We start from the raw sequence: 25,459 nt of genomic DNA on the forward strand, positions 1-25,459 counted from the left end.
TCACTCATTTTATCCCAAAGCGGGCTAGCTGTCACATTGAGCTGCGTTTTACTGGAAAAACGGAAGACTTTAACTTATTATATGTACTTAAATATCAACATATTACATTTATTTAATATTTAGCATCATCAAAAACAATTATATTTTCAGTTTTAATTTTCGCCTAACCTTTTCGTCATTAGTTTGTTGGGGTTTCAAGTGAGACACAATGGTTCTCTTATCTCTCTGTCATTTGCATCTTGTCTTTTTAAGTGTTTTATTGTGTTGCAGTGTGTTGTATACATCTCTTCTGAGTGTTGTCGCTATGCTACTAGCTTCTTTGCTTTTTGCTGACTTGGCTTGATTGCTGTATTGTGAGCCAGTAGGTTTTTTCCTATTGGGCTACAGGCAGACATACTGGATTCTTTTAGAGTGGCCTCATGAATAAGACATGTCTTTCTTCTCAACAGTGTTTCTAGTGTTTCTTCTTATCGTGAATGGGCGACCTACTCTATAAAGTCCTCAGCTTGGCCAATTTGTTTTTGTCTTTCTTTATATTTTGTCCATCTGATACTTTCAAGAGCATTTTCGCTTGTTTTTTAATCTTGACGACCAACTACAAAATGTCCATATAGTTTGCTGCACACTCACAGCGCCTTTTGTAGGTCATTTATAATTCAGCAGCCATTTGGATTAAAAGAGGAGCTTACCTTAATGGATAAAGTCAGTGATATAGGGCTCAATGTAACATGTACATCGCATTTGGAATGGAATAGTTATCGGGGGGGAAAAAGATACTGAGTCAATCTGAACATTTTTTTCTTGTATAAATATTTAGTTTATTTATATTTGTACTGTCTCCCCCCTCAGATACTCTTTGGAAGATGAGCCGTCTAACCTGGATGAGATGCCTCTGATGATGTCGGAGGAAGCCTTTGAGAATGACGAGAGTGACTACCAGACGCTGCCCCGGGCCAGAGTCAACCACAGACAGAGAGGCCTGGGCTGGTTCCTACTGGGGGGCTGGAAGGTGCTCTGTGGCAGGTAATGACTACAACATTACAATATTGGCCTTTTTTTTAAAGATTTTCTTTAGACAGTTTTGGAGAGACAGAGGTGAAATGGGGCAGAGAGGGGAATGACATGCAGAGAACGACCACCGGATTCTAACCCGTGGTCTGCTGTGAAGAGGACTGCGCCTCTATTGGCGGACACTCTAACAACTACACCACACGAGTGCCCCCACAATATTGGTCTTTAATGTGACTTTTTTTCCACGATACAATGTTGTGTGTTGGTCATCTGTGCATATAGTCTTTTGCTCTGAAAAAAAATGGAAACAACAAAAAAAATTTACTTTTTTTTTTATTTAATTTTTAATTTTACCCCCTACTACTTGGGTGTTTTGAGTACATACTTTAACATTGTTCTGTCTATAATGACACTATTTGATTACTATTTATACTTTGCAGCTCTACTATAACTGATCTCTAAACGTGAAGATTCACTGTAAAGGGATGTTAATAATAATTCAAGAAAAGCTCTCAAATTTCTATTTTTTCCTCTCCTCTACTGCAATGTCACATCATTTTCTATCCGTAGATCAAACTTATTGTTGTCCCATTCCCCCACCCCGGTGTTTAGTCATTCTGTAAATGTCTGTGTAGTGTATAACGGCAGAGTGTAACGCCTGTGATGATCAGTTAGGATTTCAAACGCTCCGGTAGCTGTGCATGAAGTGCAAAGAGAGGATAAATAAGGGAGTGTTTTTGGTCCAGTTCCTTGATGCGCACCATCAGTCCAAAAAGATTTTCAGGTCAAACACAGCGGTTGAGGTTTATTCAGCTAATGATTCATTTGAAAGCTTTTGACCTCCAAAGATGCAGGAGAGTGTGTTTATGCCAGGACAACATATTTTAACGTTTATAAACAAATGTTAGTGCAGCATTTGAGTGCCCAAATTTAGATTTTTTTTTACTGATGAAGAAATTTCACAAAATATTCAGTTTTTTCTGTGTAATTTTGTTAGTGATAGACAGTGGTCCATCTCCTCCTTTTGAAACTGCATATTGATCGCCCCCTCCCCATCCCCACCCCAACTAATGAACAAATCGGATTCTTCACAGCTGACCAGTTTGATGCTTTCCAGTAATTTTATGCGTGCTTAGTGTGGGATTATAAAACACAAATAATTCACGGCGAATAAGCCCCCGACTGTTCAAATGGCATATTATTTGGATAGCATTCATTTGCTCAAATAATCGCTCTTATGAAACTGGACCCGGAGTGCACAGAGACATAGAGAACTAACGTCGACGCCAATACAAACAAGAGACATTTTAACCAAAGTTGATTTATTTGGTTTTATGTTTTGCCAACTTGCTTAAAAAGTGGAAAAGCCAAGTTCGATCAGCATGACGGTATACACACACTCTGCCCCAAAGGTGCCAGGTTAGGTCATGCTCACATCCAGCGCTGCTTCTGTTGTAATTTACCACACACACACACGCACACACACACACACACACACACACACACACACACACACACACACACACACACACACACACACACCACGCCTCTGTTTGCGTTTGATATCAGATATGCTAGATGAACCCCAATGTAAATCATTAGCAGGTTGAACGAAAGTCAAATAGTTTAAAAAAAAGTAGATGTCAATCTGCGATGCATCTCTTCTCTAATCTCTTCTCAGAACTTTGATCATTTCACAATAATACGATATGTAAATAAATAGGAAGGAGCTTTTCTCTGCGTGTTTGAAAGAGTCAACATTAGGTAAACAAGAAAACAAGGACAAATGTTCATATTCCGCCTTACACTGTGTTCGTCTACACACAATCAGTCTGATGGTTATTGAGGCTTATTACATGGCATTGATAAATCCTGTGTTCTGGTTGTGCAATCACAGCATTCTACAGGTGTGTTATTTCTGGCTAGAATGACCGCTGTCAGGGATAAAAATGGCCGTTGCTAAGGGCCTACGTCCTTGTTATGATGGATCCCTTTCCAGATATGTTTCAGTGAAAGGTGGTATAAGCCAACTAGGATTGGATTGACCTGTATCTTCCTTTTTAAATTATAAATTGAACGAAATGACTTTATTGATTTGGGTTCTATTACTATTACCAGACTTTTTCTCAACTAAATAATTAATTGATTGATCACGAAAGCATTTGTCAGATGCATGAATAATGAAATAGTTAGTTGCAGCCTTATACATTCATGTGTTTGTTGTAATGAACACATGGACATCCTCTCCCCTCTCAGCTGCTGCGACTGCCTGGCCCGTGTATGTCGGAGGAAGAAGGAGCTGAAGGCCCGGACGGTGTGGCTCGGCTGCCCCGAGAAATGTGAAGAGAAGTTCCCCAAAAACGCCATCAAAAACCAGAAGTACAATATCTTCACCTTCGTGCCTGGGGTGAGAACAACAACAACTGCGTTAAGTCAAAGCTGTGTTTTCCTTCTAGAAACATCATTCACACGTCGTGCTCTGGTCTTTGGTCCAAACAACAGAAGTTCTGGCTTGTTGGAGGCAATGTTTCCCACTGTTATTAACTTTCATAGTCCAGACCTCGGCTATTCATCTTTCCTGTTGAAAGATGTGGATCTTTTCACAGATTAACAGTAGCTAAAGCACAGTAACATGCACTGGGTTTAAAGGTGGAGTCGGCATTTCTGGAAAATGGCTTGCTGTCAAAATCAATTAGTGAATATCTCCTCACGATCCGTTACCTTTCTGTACTGTGTGTGCACTGAAAAATAAATCCAGTGTTAATACATAGTCTCTGCTCTGTAAACGGGCATGTTGCTAGCTACAGTGGCCCCCTCTGTTAACATACCGTTTGTTTACATACCAGTTCACAGAGCCTAGGCTGTGTATTAACCCCAGATTTGATTGCTTGACTGATTTTGACAAAAAGTGATCTTAAATACAAGCGCCTTCCAGAATCGCTGACTCCACCTTTAACTGTTCATTCTTCTATCATTAAGGTGACGGGTTTACACTGTAGGGGAGATAAGACATCCATCAAACTCACTTATTAAAAACCCAAATGGTTCCATGATTAAGCGTTCTGCCTTCAGCCCGCGCCATAAAATGTCAACCGTCTATTAAAGACGTAGATATTCCCATCGACGCAGAGCAAGACGGCTGTTTTCTCTCCCTCCACTTGAATTATTAAATACACGCAAATTGAGTTTAGCAGTGGTGCATTCTCCCCTAAAGGTCAGAAAGGTTCATTAACTGTAGAGCGGCGGCCATTGATTCCATTGTCTGTGATAATCTGTGACCAGACGCTACACTCTCATTATTGCAAACATTATTCAAAATCTGACCTTAGATTGAATAGAATACTAAGGTATCCCTGTTGACTGGGAGTCTATTAGCAGAGATCCCCTCAGTAAGTCACAGGTGGCACTTTGCTGCGTGTGATTTAGGAACATTGGCCTGTTTAACTTCTCCATTCATTATTGTGGTTATCACTCTTGTTTGTCTTGTGCTGTTTGTGTATTCTGCAAAGCGAAAGCAGCACAAACCGGCTTTGTACCAAGTTACCGCCAATGGTGGCCAGTAACAAAGTTAATTTACTCAAGTTCTGAACTTAAGTTAAAGGTGCTCCGAGGAACTTTCAGTTTGTGATAATAATTGCACCCCCTTTTGGAGAAATGCGGTAGTGTTTTTACCACGCCAGCTGTTGTTCCTAGGTGAGCGTACCCATGACAAAGCCATTAAGAAAAACTATAGAAAAATAGCATTCTTTGCACTGATGGTCTTGCTTGCCGTGACATGTAATTTATGATCATCAGAGGAAAAAAAGTTCCTCGTAGCACCTTTTGAGTTTATGTTTTGAGTATTTCAACTTGACTTGAGTATCTGCTGTTTTGGAAACCTACGACTTTCATTCAACTACATTTCAAAACAAAACAATTGTAGTTGAGTAATATTTGACCAGGAGTATCTATCAATACTTTACTGGGGTTGACTACTCTGTCCACCACTCGTTACTGTGCTACGTGAAATCCGTACCCTGAATGCCATTTGGACTAAAAGTCATCCAAGTGTCCGTTTCCATTAGGTTAATGTACATTTAACAGTATTAAGATGCAGTATCCTATTCCCCCTTTGAGAGCTGTACAGTAACCCATCCCACACTGCTTTGTTGCCGTCTTCTTTGGCGGCTGTCGTCGTGTTTTGAGACGCCTTGCTGACATGTTTCACTCACCATTTTGAATCCTTGTCTCGCGCTCCCCTCTCAGGTTCTCTACCAGCAGTTCAAGTTCTTCCTCAATCTCTACTTCTTGGCGGTGTCCTGTTCCCAGTTTGTTCCAGCGCTGAAGATAGGATATTTGTACACGTACTGGGCACCACTGGTAAATTTTTATTTTTTTTGTGGCACAGACATATTTTTTACTGTTTTCTTAGAGAAAGCGCTCAAGAAACATTTTGGGCTGCTAAAATAATTATAAGAAAGATGTCTACACCTGATATTCTCTGAAAGACTAGTAGTTTTTCTGTGCAATTAATCTGTTTTGCTGTCCGTTTTCAGGGTTTCGTGTTAGCCGTTACCATGACGCGAGAGGCCGTGGACGAAGTGCGACGATACCAACGCGACAAAGAGATGAACTCTCAACTCTACAGCAAGCTCACAGTGCGGGGTGAGTGAAAGAAATACTCACTCACTCACTCACTCACTCACTCACTCACTCACTCACTCACTCACTCACTCACTCACTCACTCACTCACTCACTCACTCACTCACTCACTCACTCACTCACTCACTCACTCACTCACTCACTCACTCACTCACTCACTCACTCACTCACTCACTCACTCACTCACTCACTCACTGTTTGCTGACATTATGATAACTGATATTCTGCTGTATAGTGGAGCTCTCTCTCCCCATGCAATTAGAAAAGACGGCTCTCTCACTGGATCTACACTTGTAACAGAAGTCATTCTTCTCGCTGTAATTGTATCGATCGTTTTCTCTCAGTTTCTCAAATGTATGAATTAAGATCTGTCCCTGTGTTGAACGTGTGGTAAAATCCCCCTGTGTGGTATCTGTGACTGTGGCTAATAGATGTAGCTTGCACATACAGTCTTGTGTTGCTTGCGAGCACACTAGAATAGGAGTAGTTGCGGATATTGAGGCGATATAATTGAGAGTGACCCTGCACTGCCATTGTTGGAGTCTATGCCTCCAAACCAGAGATGCAAACAGAGGAGTATTACATTATCATGCTGGAGGTAATCCATCTGTTAGAAGGTGAGAGAGAAATGGAGGAAGATCGATAAGAAAAAGTGGCTTGTGGTTTTTAAGAGTCGGCCTCATTTTCAAAGGGCCAGAAATCCATACCTGCTAGTGCTGCAACATATCAGGAAGACTTACAATATGCCATAACATTGTTGAATATTGAGATGGTGATATTACTTACATATACACATTTTTAAAAATACAGTGTAAATGTCTTTCTACTTTTGAGTTCACTGCCAAACATACACCCCAGACAGTTAGTATCTGATGCAGAAATACTGAAATGCATGGTTCATGGAATAGGCTAGCATTTATTGAAGTTCAAGCATTCTTTGCGATACATATACCTCAAATGTTTATAGCAAAAACGATAAATGTTCGATATATCGTTTGCAGCCATAACTGCAATTTATATCATCGCAATGTTACTTTAGGATTGCTGTCTGTCGTCTTTCCCCTCTTTCTTTATTCAACCTCTTCTTTTCTTTAGGTAAAGTCCAAGTGAAGAGTTCCGACATTCAGGTTGGAGACCTGATCATTGTTGACAAGGTAACGCTTTAGTTTTTCCTGTTTATGTCTTTTATCACTGTAGAGTCGTTTGGTTTGTCAAACTTTTGGGCAGTTTTCTTGCTACAAATATAGCTACCTCATATTTGTTATGTCTGGCTATGTATTACATTTGGCTGCTGCTAGAAAAAGTAACATTTTAATTTCTGTGTGTTGGACAAACAGTTTCTCCTTCATTGTCTGGTCGAGGTTTTATTGACCTTGTTTAATTATTCAGGAAGAGTCAAAGGGCTTTTGCCACAGCGCTCAATAACACACTCCGCATATTTGTCCCTCTTTCTTCTCTTTTTTCATAGAACCAAAGGATTCCTGCGGACATGATATTCATGAGAACGTCTGAGAAAAATGGTGAGGAGGCAAAATGTTGGTGTAACTTTATCAATGTGAAGCAGGACAGTGCTGAAGAGACATTATCATGTTCAGAAAAACTTAACTTTTGAGGGCGTCAGAGCGCAGGGTCAGCCATAGTACAGTGCCCCTGGAGCAGTTTTAGGGTTAAGTGCCTTGCTCAAGGACACAATGGTAGAGATGGTGGGCACCGTAAATGTAATACCAGCCACCACTAGTATTACAAAAACAATAGTTTACTAAGTACTCTGACATAGGACAACAAAACCATACTTAATCAAATACAGACAAAGAGACTATAGAATATCCTATAGCCTAACATAGTGTGCCCTGTGGCCCTGCGGCAAACTGTGTCAATGTGACTTTTTTTCGCCCGCCACTCTTCCAGTATTCCCTTGACATCCTCTGATCAGGGCAGCCCGTGATTCATATGATTTATGTCACATTCTACTCTTGACTGATGATGCAAATTCCAATGAATCGATACGCTGCGTCAGATCTACGGCTCTGTTCTTAAGGGCAAACGGGAGGGAATGTTCTGAGGACATCGTTTCCATCAATCTCATGATGTGTCGATAATATGCTCATCAGGGAATTGTTGACGTCTCTAACACACACACACATCTACACACACACACACGCACACACACACACATGCACACACACACACACACAAAGGTCTTTATCTTTCGCCAATATAGTCTCTTACACTGTCTTTCATTCACACACACACACACACACACACACACACACACACTGAGCGATGGTATGTGAAGTGCCATCGCAGCAGAAGAAAAGCATGAATCATCGTCCTTGTGTTAATGTTTTCCATCATAGTTAACCCTCGGGGGAAGGTTTATAGCCGCCCTTTAGCCTCTCTGTCAAATACTCGCTCCCGTCCATCCGTTTCATATGTAATAGTACCCTCTGGATCAATACAGGTCACCACTGCTCAACGTTTAACGGACCTCGCTGTGTCCACAACAGCCACACAAGCTCTGAATCATAATGTACTGCTCTATTGTCGATGCACTATGAAAGATGTCAGTTTGTCCTATACAGTAATAACATTATATTTTATATGTTTTAATGGGGTTTGAATTTTTTTTAACATTATATGCTATTTAACCTCTTTAACAACGCAAACTCACAGAAGTCATTTATCTAAACAGCTTCATGTTTGTGAAATTTAGGAGTTTTAAACAATGTTCACCTATAATAAACTATAAACCAGTATAAACTAAGGGAACATTTTAAGGGAAGCACTGGAACATGGGGTTCAAGAGGTACACCTGAGGTATTTACCAAATGTTTGCCACATGACATACTGTTAATGTGCATCAAGGGACACTACTGTGTTTTGGGAAGGAAACCCATCCATGCCTAACATACGTAGCTTAATAAAGGTAGAATGAAATTAAAGATAGCGCAAGTGAGCAGTGCAAACTATGTCAGACAGAAGTGTTTATAAACGTTCTGTCTTTATCTCAGGATCATGTTTCATCAGAACGGATCAGCTGGATGGAGAAACGGACTGGAAACTGAAGGTTGCCGTTGGCTGCACACAGCGACTACCAGCAGTGGGGGTACGGATACATTAGTCTGTGTGTGTGGTGTGAGTGCGTGTGTTCGCTTGCGTGTGTGTGTTAGTGCGTGTGTGTGTGTGTGAGAGATACATGGAGTGAATCTCTGGTAACAGACAAACCTGATTGTGAAAGAGCGCTCTGTTATCACCAAAGTGCATTGGTCATCAAATGCAGTAGTCTGGTTGTGATGGAAACCTAATCACTAATGACAGATGGATGGAACAATCTAGAACTGAAGGCAGCCTCCAGTAACCCGGGGCGATATTCAACACTAAGAGAGTTAAATTGAGGTGATGGGGTTTTGTTGGTCGCCACTTAATGTGATCAGACAATTAAAGTTTCAACGAGTCATCTGGTGATTGAGCCGTGGCATCTGTATTGGGTTTCAAGACACCTGAAGATAGCATGAAGTTCTACTTAAAGGAACTTTCAGTTTGCGTTAATTTTTGCACCCCCTTTGGACAAAAGCAGTAGTGGTTTTACTACGACAGCTGTTGTTCCTGGGTGAGTGTACCTATGACAAAGGATTCAAGAAAAACTATATTGAAATAGCATGCATTGCACTGATGGTCTTTGTATCTATCAATCAGGGATCTGGGTATTTTCTATTTGCCCTTAACCTAAACTTATTTTATGTCAGGAGTTGAGATCGACCAATAATTTTATTTTTTTTAAATTGATACGAACAAGTAAAATACATTTCACGTTTCTGTATTGTTTCAGAAGCACCAACAACTTGAAAGTACTGACTCAATTCCAGTGTTAATATGCCTCTGTATGTCTCCTTCCAATCACTAAATAATCCCGGTTAGATTGAACATAGGGTTTATTGTCAGCAGGCCTCACTGTATATCTGAGTCCCTGAGGTTTCTTCTGTTAAACACTGGAGCAACACTAGTCTCCATTGGGGGGCTTCAGTAAAATAATCTCCCCTGCTCTGCCCATGTTCTCACCAGGAGAACACTATCTGAGCAGGACTGAGGGCTGCATAGGCTGCCTGCTGCCTGAATAATTTAATATTTACAATCAATTTTGTTCCACTTGGGGACAAAATAAGGGCTGGTGGTGTAAGGTGTTTGACAGGCAGAGAGGCTGCAGTCTTACTTGTTGGGACGACTAAGGAGATAATGATTTAAGACTGATGGTTCACTGTTTATTATTGTGTCACCTTTTGATTTTTTTTCTTCTTTTTATTATAACACAAATTCCCTCGATATTTTTATTATATTATTACTGTTTAGTTGCGTCCAATAATATCCAAGACTTATTCTCAACCTGCACCTGGATTTACAAAACAGAAAAATGCTGCATTGTTGTTCACATTTAAATCTTTTGAAAAGAGACCTTAATGCTTTTTCCCGCAAACTCCAACCACAGTTGAAGACCTTGAGATGTGGTTGATTGTTCCAATTGAAATTGGACCTTTTGATTAACAATATTGTTTCAAACTAATATCTCCAAGGTTAGGGACAACATTTTGATGCTCAAGTATGTACATATATCATCATAGGAATTTGGTCAACCTTCATCTAAAGATGAATTAAATACATTTAAAACCCATACATACATACATAGGAACCAGTCAAAATGTGATTATTTTTTTTTATTTTTTAATTAAAGAAAATTCCGCATTGCAAAATAATAACTGTTGTTATTCTGTTAACCAAGACTGAACCCTTAATCTCATCCTTGTCCCAGGACCTTTTCTCCATCAGCGCCTTCGTCTTCGCCCAGAAGCCCCAGCTGGACATCCACAGTTTTGAGGGGAACTTCACCAGGGTACGGCAGCTCCACCGTTGACATATTTATAACCCTGTTAAACAAATCTTTTTTCTTCTACAGCGACTGGATTGACATAATAGAAAGATGTGTATCACTGCAAAATGTGTTGACACGCGTCTACAATGGCCAGCTTGTGTGTTTCCAATCCATCCGGGGCCTGTAGATATAATGTCCACTCACTATCATACAAACACCTCTTACATCACAGGCAGGTTTCTCTTAGCCACCACTAACATCCATCCCAGTCTTTGCTTGTTGCTCAGTGATTTTTTTTCTTTTTTCTTCTTCTTTTTTTTATTAATAGCAGATTAGCGCAGCCCCCACAGAGAGGAGAGCCGCGGTACAAAGGCAGGCTTTGTGGCCCGTCTTCACTCTTGGCCACACACCAGGCTTAGTGAGCGAGCACTTCCTCCGCTCATTCATCCTCCGCTACCCTTCCTTTGCATAGCGTAGTGTGCTTTTAGTCCGAGCAGGATGAGGAGAGGAAAAAAATGGTTCCCACAGATCTGAGCAAATGAACTTACCTATTTATGAGGGTTTTTTTTTTCTTCCTTGAGACGGATATGGCGGCTTTGTTTCTGTGGGTTTTTATTGAGGCCCGAAGCAGTTATTAACACTGTAGCCAATAGGAAGTTTGGCCCGAACGATATGGATTGTTTGGGACGAAAGTATATGAAGTACAGGTGCATCTAAAATAATCAATAAATATCATGGAAAAACTCCACAAAGTTAAACTTTCATATCTTCTAGATTCATTACACAAAGTGAAATATATGTCAGGCCTTTCTTTTGTTTTAATTTTGATGATTACGGCTAACAGCTCAGGCAATAAAAAAATGCAGTATCTCAAAATATTAGAATATAAAACCAATCGAAAAAAGGAATATAATACAGAAATGTCAACTTCTTGAAAAGTATGTTTATTTTAGTTCCGTTGGGCAATTTGAAACATGGACATTAAGCATTTTTCTTACTGTACAAATTATGAATTTATTATCATCTCTATATTTCGGTTATATGTTAATTATTATTAATTATATTATTTTGGCAACATTTTAAGTAAATTCACAAGAACTCATACTTTCTAAGTAAAGCCAAGACACACGTTTCCAGCACTTTATAAGGACCAATTAAAGTTTTTTAACATGGACCAACTTTTGTCCGATAATGATTAATCTCAGATAGGCTATAATCAGCTAGCAGTTATAACACGAAGCCAATGTCAAAGTGGTCAAGCATTCTGCCACCTCCCCATGTATTCTCCAAGCACTTCTTCCCATGTTGGAGTGTATTGACAGGCTGTGGTTGCTTGGGTATCATAATTATCATATCAGGCAATTTGAGCCCGACACTGGAGCCTTGACCGAGCCCTCCTGACTCAAGCCATTTCCAGCTTTCGTCTTTAGTTAAAAGAATCTGGGTAGTAGGGACAGCGTGAAACCAGAGGCTCCCCCGGGGCTTATTTATCACTGAAATCTCATCTACGTGCTCTCTGTGCTGTTTTTTAAAAGGGCGGCCTCTATCGCCGTGCCAAATCTAGCGGAAGTATTGATAAAGGGACTACTGTATTGCTACAGTCGGCACAACTGTGTCAGGTGCTTGTGAAAATGAATGGCACAACAGAGTCCAGCTATTCTTCTTCTCCGGCTGTATATTCTCAACTGAAGAGCTCATGTTCCTCAAATCTGTTCTTGAGTATTTATTGTCCAGGGAGGTTTAGTTTGACGAAGTATTTTTATAAAAATGAAATGCAGTTATACTGTTTTGTGTGAAAAAGATTTTTTTTTAATTGATTTTAAATCTAGCAACACAGTATATAAACACACATAACACATTTGACATGTTTTTAACTATGCCTGTAATTGGCTGTAGTGTTAGTTATAGAGCTGATGGTCACACAGTGTCAACAAAGTCTCAATGTCAAGATTTTAAACATACGGTTAGCTGTCCTGCTGTATTACTGTATTAAAGTGCAACACCATAGACATAGACACCTTAGACAATGAACTTCGACAAATTTTGACACATTTTTTCCTTCTTTCACTTGTCTTGTAGGAGGACGCAGACCCACAGGTCCACGAGAGTCTGAGTATTGAGAACACTCTGTGGGCGAGCACAGTCGTGGCATCTGGTGAGTGAATGACAAAACTTTTATTTCAAATCCGTCTTTATCTTGCCATGGGACATAAGATTTTTCCACCTGTAGAATGACTGTGTTTATGTATAGTTTTATTTATAGTCTGCAGCCCATTGAATTATGACCATGTTTGTCAGGAAGTAATATGAACACCTACATCAAAATACTGTATCACTGCATCAAAAGGTTTGTTTCCATCCACCTGTTTTTAATGCGTAATTTCAAGAGAGACATGGTTAACATCACATAACATTTTATTTTTGGGGCATTTTCAGAGAGAGAAAGAGAGGGATGGAGCGAGAAAGAGAGAGAGAGAAAAAAACAGGCGATGTTGCAGAGATTTTTAGGAATTTACTTCAAACTTATGCAATAACAACCAATACCAATCCATGCTCATCATCACTGTAATTTATCATATAAGTTATTCAACCGGGTATTGTACTGAGATTGTGTTGAAGAAAGGATTCATGGCGTTTGATTTGATACCACCAAAGTGGATGTTTGAAGAGCACTGAGCGAAACCCACCGTTGAGGTAATTCCTTTCAAGCTGTTCCCCACAGAAACGTCTGTGTCAGTTGAGAGTGTTTGTGACGCTCGCAGCGATGGCCACAACCATTGATTTGCGGTGTCTCTCTCTCCCCTCTGGCCTGACCTTGACCAGAAGAACACACACACAGTCACACACAGTCACACACACACACACACACACACACACACACACACATACACACACAAAGCCTGACTTAGACCCCTTACATCATCTCTGCTTGGGAATGTCATTGTCCCTCACAAGCGTCTCCTTGACAGACACTTCACGGCCTCTACAGTGGCATTCCGGGCTCTTGAGTTATTCCCCCGAAATCACCGTGTATTATTCACTCCATCACAGGCCCCAGTCCAGCTGTGATTAGAGAATTAGTCCTTCCCATATTCAAATTGAAGCCCTTTTCTGCACGCTGAGCCACCACACCATTTGTCACGATCGCTCAATATTTCTGAAGTTAGAAGTCAACGAAAGCAATTCACCAACTCTGTTCTTGTACTATATAGTTGTATGTCTATGTTTTCCCTTTGTCTATCCGCCACCATCTCACTTTACTCATTTTGTTTTCTGCCAATCTATAAAGGTGGAGTCGGCGATCCTGGAGAACGCTTCATGTCAAAATCGCTTTTTTGTCAAAATCAGTTAATATCTCCTCATAATCCGCTACCTGTGTTTAGACATGGCCTAGGCTCTGTAAAAAGGCATGTGTCTAGCTACGGACGACACAGTGCAAACAGGTAGCGAATCATAAGGAGATATTCACTGATTCCTGACAAAAAGTGTTCTCCAGAATTACTGACTCCACCTTTTAACTTTTCTTGCTTTCTTTCTATCTGGGGATTTCCAGAGGCCGTATTTAGGTGTATTATTGCCTTTGCTCAAGCCCATTAAGCTCATTTAATATTAATGACTCATTAATCCTGTGTAATAAGGCCAGCGTAATGAATTGGCAAATAAAGATGGCAGCGTATTGATCAGGTTTTATGAGCTTCCATAGGGTGAAGGCCCGGAGAGTCTTAAGCGTATTAAACCGCTGTCTGTTGGCTTGAGTGGCAATGAGACAAAACTGCCTCAGCTCGGCCTTATTGTCTTTTCCTCCCATGCAGTTCATCTTACTCGACCGAGGTGTGTGTGTGTGTGTGTGTGTGTGTGTGTGTGTGTGTGTGTGTGTGTGTGTGTGTGTGTGTGTGTGTGTGTGTGTGTGTGTGTGTGTGTGTGTGTGTGTGTGTGTGTGTGTGTGTGTGTGTGTGTGTGTGTGTGTGTGTGTGTGTGTGTGTGTGTGTGAGAGAGAGAGAGAGATGCAGTTAATGAGCAGCATTACTTTCCCTGTCTCTCTGGTTGGCAGGCACGGTGATCGGGGTGGTGATCTACACGGGCAAAGAGACCAGGAGTGTTCTGAACACATCCTTTGCCAAGAACAAGGTGAAATACTTTTTCAGTTTCTCTGTGTGTCTGCAGGAAAAAAAGCAAGTTCTGTGATTTCTATGAGAGGTTTTCGTCACTTTGGTGCTTTTTAATGTGTTTTTTTTTCTTCTATTTATTACAAGAAAATGTATGAATTCGAGCATAGAAATTCATGATTATTTATTATGAGAATTTTTCATTATCAATAATCAGCTCAGATACATTTCTGAATATATTGATTATTCATTTGGTCTGTATTATTTCAGAAAATTCTAGAATTATTCCCACATTAATGTACTTAAAGCCGAGATGACATCTTCAAAAATGTCTTGTTTTCTTAGTCCAAGACACAAAGATATTCAATTTGCTCTCGGATAAGGTAAAAGTTTAAAAAATAGAACTATTTGTTTCGTTTAGATTTTTTAGCTTAAAAAAAAAAATCCGAAATTGTTCCAGATTTAATTTAGTGTAAATCGTCTCACAATCATCTCAACTGCACTAAGAGACACACTTAGTGAATTCCCTTTTTCAGTCAATTTTCCTAAGGACATTCTGGCAAATCTGAGAAATTAATTAAATCAATCTCCCTAACCTAATCATTATAACAACCTTAAAAAGAAAATCTGGTAATGCCAGCACAAACATAAACGTTTTGTTTTGTTTTGTTTTGCAGAGTTTTAAACACCTCACACACACACACACCTTAACATCTGTTTCAAGTTCCCCTCACCCTCCCTCCCCCCACACCTCCACTATAATCACTAAATCAATCTCTTTGGCGAGGTGATTTTTTAACCTTGACTTTCTAGATAAAGTTGGACCTGTCAATGCGAAAGGTCAGCGCCGGTTGCTAATTAACCAAAAGGGAAATTAACTAACGGAGGATTGAAATGACATTTTCAGCCCCAAAGTTAATCCCACAGAATCCCCATTGAGCGTTTTGTGTCCACCCAGACTGAGGAGATGAATGCAAATTTCACTCTAAATTTCCAGATTTTACCTTTCTAGATGTTCTCACTCAATAGATAAGCTCAACTGATAGAGGCGGGCATCAGCGGGATCTCAGGCAGTGTTTCTTTCACTGTGCTATGACTTTAACAAAGTGATCACCTACAAATGTCTCCACCACCAAAGCAAAACAACACAGCCCTTTTCCTAGTCTAGTGCAGTTTTGACACCAATGTCTTTTATTAAGAACGCTGATGTGGCGGGTCAAACGGCCCACTGACTGTTTTGTGTAAAGCCTGGACGGTTGAGAGGAATTCAATATTTCAAGGAGATGATGTCAGAAGTGCCAATATGCAGGCTGGAGATTGCAGGAGGGAAAGTCGATACAGTTCGGGGCCGAAGTCGCGAGGAACGTTTTGGCCTCATATAATCTGTTGTGACACCGGGGCCCGGGACAATGCCCGCACTAGATCAATCTGACAGCTAACGTCAGACATGGATTCACTCTTTGTTTCAGTATTGTTTAGACAGACCTCTGTGTTGAGTAAAAGGGACCAAAACAATGCCATTTGATTTGAAAGGGGGGAGGGGGGGGGGGGGGTGCTTCAGTAAAGATTTTAGCTTGAAGTAAATATCCAACATCCCAATACTCTGCTCTCTTCAAATGTCATTCAGACTGTGTTGCACTTGTTTTGATAAGATCTCAAGAATTTCTTTTCTTTTCTTGACTAATCAATTCAGTCGCTAACTTACAGACTGAAGTCCTGATATTCTTTGGTTTTAACTCGATGAATATTCATGTCCCCGGGGCCGTAATTCTTCATCAGATTTCACACACACACACACACACACACACACACACACACACACACACACACACACACACACACACACACACACACACACACACACACACACGCTAAAATACAAGCCACACACAGGCAGATAGAATCATTCCTTTCACTTTTAATGGCTCGGAGTTGAATGGAGTAAAATATGCACTTCTTTTTTTTATTCATTGATAGCATCTTTAGGGTTGAGGTAATTGAGTCCTTTTTTTCTCCCCCCTTGACTGAATGAATAATGACTTCATCTGATCCCCGGCGAAAGGCCTGGAAAAATTTAGAGCGGCCATTGTTCGAGCAGAAGGGGATCCTTTTGCTTTTCAGCCATGTGCACTGTGCTCTCTGTCTTAATTTTTCTTCATTTTAATCCACCCAAACCCCCTATTTTTCTCAATTGCTCAACCATGAACCATGTAGTTAGGCAGTAGGGGGAGAGACACACACACACACACACACACACACAAACACACACACTCACACTTACACGCACTCACACTCACACTCACACTCACACTCACACTCACACTCACACTTGCTAGCCTTACCCAAGCCCCTGTAAACCCAAATCTACAAAATCCTTTTAACTATGTAATTTTGGGAGTTAGTTGCATGATAGTAAACATCTGAGAAGAGTTAGGCATATGTATCGATTCCAAATTAAAGATATTGTCATGTAAGTTTGATAAACTTTACAGAAATCCGGTTCATGATGCGGGCTTTGCTCTGGTTCTTATGACACTATAGGTATTTTTAACCAATCACGGCAGTTCTCTGCCTGAACGGCCTATAAAACAATTGACTGTTGCCATGGAGATTCTTTGATACGGCCACTCCCACACAGTCCTGTCAAACGGTCTAGACAGTAAAAAAAGTTTTATAATATTATTGAACATTTATTTTCAATCACAATTTTGTAAACCTATTGAGACACCCAACTTTGATATCATAAATTTATTTTGTACTATTTTTGACCAGATTTCCAGGGGCTTTAACTTCCACTGATAAATCATTCACAGTGGTCTAGTCCCAGTCCTCAGGGGAACGGCCTATTGGTGGTGTGAGGGGGGTTTAGGCAGCGCAGGAATTTTGCTGCTTTTTATAATGTGCGTGCCCCCTCCCCTCCCTTTCAGAGCAGTTCCTTTTATTTGAGGGAGGAGAGATGTTATGTTCTTCTGCTGTTTTTGTAAGCGTGGTGCGTCAGAAGAAAGCCTTCTGTGTACAGGGCTTTGCTGTGACCGCTGCCAGAAAGGGGACGGTCCCACTTCTTTATTTGACATCTTTTTCCCACATGCTCCATTGGCTGAGGGATACACTCGAAAAATAAAAGGCAAATTCTGAAACCCTCCCTCCCACTTTTTTTTTTGTCTTTTTCGCAGAGAGCCTGTATCTCAATATGGGAACTTTTTTATTTATTTTTTGAGGCCTTTTCGACCTTCTGTTGCTTTCAACGGGACAACAATGCAGCTTGTAGTTTACCACCAAATAGTGCAACCAATAAACTTATTTATGTCGTACACTCGGTTTGCATGATAAAAGCCGGCTGCCAAGAATGTCTTTCACTGGCGTTGTTGTTCCTCCGTGTGTAGCATATTGTGAGGCCTTCGGAGCAGATGGGAACGTTACAAAGAGTCTTGTCTAGTATACGCTGTCAGAAAAGGAATAAGATGTTTACTCTAAATCTGCAGTCTGGTCCTAATAAGGGGGGAGGGGGGGGATGTATGAATTGAGTTAGTCCTGCTTAAGGCGAGACGCTGCAGGCAAAAACATTGGTTCTGTTTTGCGCTGGTCGTTTTCTTTGTGTGGCTATTTTGCTTCCATAAAATGTTATATTAGTATAGATAGAAGGCCCAAAGTTAACATTAATGTGTTTGTTTTACTAAAACGGGTCTGTTTGCGTCTGTGTAGCTTCCTATACAACCATCTTTAACGACCATTATTTCAACATTCGTTTTTTTCAATACCAATCTTAACTTCTAAAGCACTTACATCACCTAAACTTTACATAATCATTCTTAGCATTATTACAGTTGTTACAATTGTATGATTTATGATAGCTTCCTCTTTTAAAAAATGCTTTTTTTAAGCCCTATCCATGCTGTAATATTTCTTGATTTATAAAATTAAAAACAACACTGTATCCAAAACCTGTTCTGTAAAAACTTTGGACTCCAACATGTTGTCAAAAATAGAATATAGTTTTTTATCTCTGGCTTTAAAGCGAAAATAACACCAATAATGTTAATATCTGCTGATTTGACCCTATTTTGTCCCTGTAGGTCGGTCTACTAGACCTGGAGCTGAATCGCCTCACCAAAGCCCTGTTTCTGGCACAGGTGGTGCTGGCTGTCGTCATGGTAGCGCTGCAGGGGTTTGTGGGTCCTTGGTTCCGGAACCTTTTCAGATTTGTGGTTCTATTCTCTTACATCATCCCCATCAGGTACTTTATGTTATGGGACTCCTCTCTTCTGTCTTTCTTTGTTCTCTTGTTATTTTATGACAATAACCAAATATCCGTTGCTGTAGAGTCAGTGATGCCCTTTTTGTACTCAAGCATTTGGTCCATAACTGGAAAAAATAAATGCAAAAATTACATTAAATTTAATAAGGAAATCTTTTTTTCCACGCTTTGAAGCCCAAGCTAGCCATCTGCTTCTCTTTATCCTCTTTACACTCTACAAAGACATTTTTCAGAACATACTAAACCTTATAATCCAGTTTAGTTTCAGTTTTGCCGCTGTTTTATTGTTGTTTTTGCTGTGATTGATTACAGCGCTTGTTTCTCCCATGTGTAGTTTGCGTGTGAACCTGGACATGGGGAAGTCGGCCTACGGGTGGATGATCATGAAAGACGAAAACATCCCGGGCACCGTCGTGAGAACCAGCACCATCCCAGAAGAGCTGGGCCGTTTGGTTTATCTACTCACAGACAAGACTGGTAGGTGGCTAAACACCTAGAAATATTACATTGACAGTTGTATATGTTTAAAGGTGCAGTGTGTAACATCTGAATATTTAGCATCATCTAGTGGTGAAAGCTCTAGAATGCCATGCTCCCTAGTCAAAGTTTCACTGACGAAAGTGTATTTAAAATGTTCATGGGTGAGCTTACCCATGACAAAGTCATTAAGAAAAACTCTTTAAAAGTAGCATTCTTTGCACTGATGGTCTCGTTTGCTGTAACATGTTATCAATGATCATCAGAGGAAAAATGACACTGTTACAGAAATATTAAAAAGTTCCTCGTAGCACCTTTTAAAGAAAAGGCCAAAAGTCAAAAAAATAATCTTCTGAATTCCCAGTTGTTATTTGGACCCCCCCCCCCCCCCCCCCCCAACTTGTCTCATTTCACAATCAAGGCCCGATCCCCTAATAACAAATGGCTGCTCTTTACTAATGCTGGACGCTGTGTCGGGGTGATAAACTCTCGTGGTCGTCTCTAACATGCTTCTTTGTCTCACCCTGACGACCCAGGTAGGAATAGATTAGCTGTGGAACCTATTCATCCAGTTGATAGTTAAAGCACATGCAAGAAGAACAAGCAATCAATCTAGTTGAATTGGTTAACCCCTGTGGCCCTAATGTTTAAGTTAGATGCCCTCTATCTATCAACGCTCATTCTGGTATAAACAATATGCATTTAACAAAGCCATTGCCATTGGATTTTTACTTTTTCTTTTAATGTTAGTGTCCGAATATTCACTCTGTATGTTTGTATGCAATGTTGTGTGTTGTCAGTTGGTTAGAGAGGGCATGCTGTCCATATTGGTAATGACATTAAGTCAAACCACCCTGCAGGTCTCATGATGCATGAGGCAATCCTGTGAAGCAAAAAGTGTCTGTGTTTGTCGGTGACGTGTTTGTGTGTGTGTGTTTGTCTTGGTTTTACTTTTGTTATCGTCAGAGTTTGAGAGCGTATGAAAAACAAAAATGTTTTATTAACAAGGATTCCTAATTAGGAACCTACATTTTATTGTGCTGGAATTTTAAGAGCCAGTGTTGTAGACTGTGCATGGCATTATTTTAAAGACACATTTAGTAATTTTTTGATTTGAGGTAGACACACAACAGATATCCGCTAGAGCAATATATTGCCATGGTTTAGCTTATTGCAGATACCGTACATTGTCTATAATGTAAATGATAAACAACAATCATTATTAACAGTAATGGAGGAGTATTATTTAGATATAGTTTAATAATGTGTTGGATTGTAACATAAACTGTTCTTCTGACCTGCAGGCACTTTGACACAGAACGAGATGATCTTCAAGCGTCTGCATCTGGGCACAGTGTCCTACGGCACAGACACCATGGACGAGATACAGAACCACATACGCCAGTCATACACACAGGTCAGATTCATGACTGTCCCATAGGGCTGTGAATAACAGTTAGCTACATAGCATTTCACCTATTTTTTTCTTTTTTTTTTTCTTTATAAAAAAATAAATAAATCTCAGAAAAGATTAAAAAGGGTTAACCCCAGTTACCCAGTGTCAAGGTGACGTCTCCAAATGTATAGTTTTGTCTTGTCCATTGGACACGAAACACAAAGATATTATATACAGTACTTTTACAATGATATAAAGCAGAGACGAGCAGAACATCCTCATATTTGAGATGCTGGAACCAGAGAATTATGATTTGTTTTATAGTCAACTATCTCTGTTTTATTCCCATCAGCAATACAAAGTCAACAATTTGCATTAAAATATATCAAATCTACGTCATCCAGCATCTAACAATGGACAGAACCAACTAAAAAAAAACTTGCCACTTACAATATTAAAATTTGTTTCCAATAGGGGAGTGGTGGACAGTATATATTGAAATATTTCACTCCCATTTATTTCCTTCTTATTCCCGCCACCCCCCCCCCCCCCCCCCACACACACCCCTCCCCTTTGTAGATCAGTTTTAATCAATTTTTATATTTAGCTGATGACACGTTTTCCAGGAACTAAAGCCCATATTGTTCATTCATCATGCAGTGTCCCGGGACAGCTCCTCACACTGTAAGCAAGTGTTTTCCTCACTGGGTGGCTCAAATCTGGCCGGCAGTCTTTTGACAGAATGATATTGTTTCGTTCCCCAGCCAGCTCCAAACAGCTGGTGGGACGCTGAGGCCATCTGCCCCACACCCTCATGTGTAATCTCAGCTAATGAAAGATGACTTCTCTCTTTATGGAGCTCTACAGCCAAAAACCGGGCAGAGCAGCAATGTGTCCGCCCACTTGATATTTTTACTATGTTGCTGCTTTTGCTTTTTTTTACTGTTACAGTGACATAATCACAAAGACACTATTATTGAATTAATAATTATTAATATTCTTTTAAATATGATTCAATATTTTGAATAGTATGCCAGATAGATTACGGCTGCAACTAACATTTACTGTAATTATTTTTTTGTTTGTTGACAAATTTGATTTTCTGTCATATATTTAAAAAATGACAAAAACATTTAGCACATATACATAACACACAAATGCATGAAAAGTATTCGAAAGATTGAGTAAACAAGTTATATATATAACATAAGTCTCTCTTTTAGTGTGTAAATATTGGTGTGTTGTTGGACTTGTTGATTAACTAATATAAGACAACCTTATGCAGCGATATCAGTGGTTATTCTCGCACTACAAAGATCGGTCTAAGTAACATCCTCCACATGTAGCCCACACACTACAGCTGTCTCACATTGTTAACCTAATAATCTCCCATTGACGTTTCAGTCACTCATGATAAATGTTGTCATCTTGCATCCTTACTGTACCCCCCCTCCCCACCTTCCCCCCCCCCTCACACACACACACACACACACACACACACACACACACACACACACACACACACCCCACCCCTCCTTTGAAGGTTAATAATAATAAGACAAAATCAAATGCTTCAGTAGAGCGCGTAGCCTCTGTAAACGCAGCTGGCCCGGTCGGCGGTCTGTCTGCCCGCTCACAAGTCATCACCCAGTTAAACTGATGGTTGGTGTCAAAACAGCGCAGCACATAAAAGAGCCTCAAACCAGATATGACAAGATAAAGATGGTGATACACCACTTCCCCGCGCCTTGTCATTTAGCTTGAACCGGGCTGTCAGGGTGAAGTGTAGGATTAGATCAAGATGTCTAGTGTGTGCAGTGAGGAAATAACTGCGTAGTTGTAGCATTTTAGATACATTTTCTTGGTATAAAAAAAGATTGTCTAATATATTTCATATGTAGTCTTTCAACTGTTGTGTACTAAATTTGTTTGAATTAATCGTATTTGACTAGGTTGTAGGTAGCTTATTTCCTTTAGTTTAGCGTGTAGTAGGTAATGTTTTTCATGGTAAATAAATGTATCATAAATAGAAATGACTGAAACGGGTTACTTTTTAGACACAGATAATGTATTGACTTCATCCATAGCTCACGTTATGTATTGTGTTGCCAGGTGACCACCCAGCCCTCCAAAGATAGCACCAGTGTCTCCACTCCATTGCGGAAGACCCAGGTGTCCGGCCCAAAGGTTCGTAAGAGTTTTTCAAAATTTTTATTGAAATCATTATTGTGCATATGTCTTCATATTTGTACGCAATAAAGAACTGCATCATTTGTTTTTAAATGTTCACAAGTATAGTTTAAGGTAAAGAAGAGTGAAAAGAACAAAAGATAAATATAGATAACTCCCATCAAACCACCCGTTAGGTTCGTAAGAGCGTGAGCAGCCGTATCCACGAGGCGGTGAAGGCCATCGCGCTCTGCCACAACGTGACGCCCGTCTACGAGTCTCACGCCACGGGCAACGGAGAGACAGAGTCCGCTGAGGCAGACCAGGACTTCAGTGATGATAACCGAACATACCAGGCCTCCAGCCCTGATGAGGTAAATATCACATTCTACAGTTTTAGACCTAGAAGGGTTCACTAATGTTTACAAGAGTGATTCAGAGTTTGCTTCCAACAGTGTGGACTAAAGTTCTACTTAAAGGTACACTATGCAGTTTCAGGGGCGGGGATCTGTTTACATTTGCAAAGCTTGCAGTTGGTTTAAAAAACAGTTTTTACTCTACGATTGATTATGATTATGATATATATCAAAACAAAATATTTGAAAGCATCAGGAACCAAATGTAAGACTAGAATATATTTCTCAACAAAACTGTGGGGCCCTGCTGCTGTAAACAACAACAGTGAAACAGTAACTTGAGAAAATGTTCACTTCCTCAACCTAAACCCTGTTTAATATTTGTTATGAAGTATTTGCAGGACAACATGTCACTGTGCACTGTATACATCTGTTAATGTGCCAAAGGAGAATTTTAGCATTTTACATGATATCTAATATCTATTTTTAATGTTGTCCTCTTCTCTGGCCTTTTCTCCATGTATCCCAAGAGTTGGATGTTGGGCTGAGAGTGCTACTAAGCAAACTATATATTATTTCTAATTTACCACTGAATTTATTAAAATAAAAATCCAAGTGAGAACGCTGATGATAACTAAATACTGTCAACCTAGGGCAATATTTTAGATCAGGAAACGCAACGGTCAATATTAGTTTAAAGAGATGTTGACTATATATTGAAGGGTGGTTAATCTTCCCCCATACCCACCCAGTTCTAGACCGCTGGCATGTTTATCACCCATGACATGTGAGGCTTCGTAAAAGGCCTTTGTAAGACTTGCATACTCTGTGTCGAACCCCCATAGTCGAGTCTAGCAATCAAAAAGCAGATAAAAAGGTGGCGGAAGATAAATCTCACTCTTCCATTTTGCCTGTCTGTCCTCCCCCCTTTTCTTGATGTATATATTTATTTCTATCTGGCTGCTCCACTAGCCCACACTCTGCTATCTGGTGTCTGTCCATTGTCTCACGCCAAGCACATTGATCAATATTTAATTTTCTCTGGGAGACGATGAGAGGTGGAGGTCTGTGATCGTTTGGTCCAGCTCTCCCTTCACTCGGCTACTATAGTCTTTGTTCTTTCTCTGTCCTTTAATTTCCACTCTCTCTCTCTCTCTCTCTCTCTCTCTCTCTCTCTCTCTCTATCTCTCTCTCTTTCACTCTCTCTGTCTCTCCCTCTCTCTAAATTCAATTCATTTCAAATAGCTTTACTGGCATGACTATTGTATTGTGGATTGGAAAACAGTATTGCCAAAGCATTACAGATATTACAAATTATAACAAATGAGAACAATCAGAGTACGCCCTCCTAAGAAATGGGGGATGTCTTAGGATATGAAACAATATTATTTACTTAATAAAATATGATCCTAACAAAACCGTACATAAAGGGAAGACTTTACTTTTTAAAGCAATGTTACTTAAAATGTTTTGACTTTTCCCGACTTTCTCCAAGGCGATAAAATAGATCAAAGAGCGGTGTATGTGTCCATTTTTGTAGACACACACACGCACACACACGCACACACAGGGATAATGACACGCAGATGTGTGTTAAGTAAATATAGGCAGCCCTTTTTAACGGAGCTCAAAGGAGGGAGCGGGAGAAATGATGGGGTATTAACAGGAAGTCCCAATTTGTAGGTCAGAGTATAATAACAACCTTTGAGTGAGCAAATTGAAAGTGAAGCCATTGAGGACTGAGTCGTGTGCAGCTGATCGCTCACTGGGGGCCGCAGTTCCTGCTGAGGAGAGAGAGAGGAAAGAGAAACAGAAAAACACTTGATCTGGAGCTGAAAGAGAAGAGCTCAGATACCGTAACTCTCTCATGCCTTGTCTCTACACTGCAGAATGGGAAATCGGATTTGATCAGCTTGTGCTCACACATTTTGATTTCCTTGTTAATGTTTTATATTTGGTCAAGAGTGATTATTATCCTAACATTTTTAGAAATTTGATCATAGATTTTTTCATAAATGCATTGGCCTTTTTGTTGTTCATTTCTCCTCTGATGATCATAAATGACCTGTAACAGCAAACAAGACCATCAGTGAAAACAATGCTATTTTTGTATAGTTATTATTAATGCCTTTGCTCTGGTCTGTTTTCCTGCCAACTCAGACAAAACGAGTGGGTAGAGCTCT

At 40.1% G+C, this 25,459-nt stretch overlaps 1 protein-coding gene across 1 annotated transcript in view; it reads left to right on the forward strand.

Moving 5' to 3' along the window:
- The window catches only part of atp9b (ATPase phospholipid transporting 9B), a gene marked incomplete at both ends in the record, with an annotated part of 33,974 nt that overhangs the window by 2,534 nt on the left and 5,981 nt on the right, over window positions 1-25,459 (forward strand). The window contains 15 exons of the mRNA XM_080045806.1: window positions 850-1,023; window positions 3,268-3,418; window positions 5,257-5,370; window positions 5,547-5,655; window positions 6,749-6,807; window positions 7,122-7,173; window positions 8,665-8,759; window positions 10,458-10,538; window positions 12,597-12,672; window positions 14,569-14,645; window positions 18,697-18,857; window positions 19,213-19,355; window positions 20,660-20,772; window positions 22,864-22,938; window positions 23,118-23,294. Of these exons, the coding sequence (XP_079901932.1) occupies window positions 850-1,023; window positions 3,268-3,418; window positions 5,257-5,370; window positions 5,547-5,655; window positions 6,749-6,807; window positions 7,122-7,173; window positions 8,665-8,759; window positions 10,458-10,538; window positions 12,597-12,672; window positions 14,569-14,645; window positions 18,697-18,857; window positions 19,213-19,355; window positions 20,660-20,772; window positions 22,864-22,938; window positions 23,118-23,294 (1,657 nt within the window). The remainder of the gene's footprint in view (window positions 1-849; window positions 1,024-3,267; window positions 3,419-5,256; window positions 5,371-5,546; window positions 5,656-6,748; window positions 6,808-7,121; window positions 7,174-8,664; window positions 8,760-10,457; window positions 10,539-12,596; window positions 12,673-14,568; window positions 14,646-18,696; window positions 18,858-19,212; window positions 19,356-20,659; window positions 20,773-22,863; window positions 22,939-23,117; window positions 23,295-25,459) is intronic.

The sequence above is a fragment of the Ammodytes marinus genome, assembly GCF_949987685.1.
Source record: "Ammodytes marinus genome assembly, chromosome: 17".
Classification (NCBI taxonomy): domain Eukaryota; kingdom Metazoa; phylum Chordata; class Actinopteri; order Uranoscopiformes; family Ammodytidae; genus Ammodytes; species Ammodytes marinus.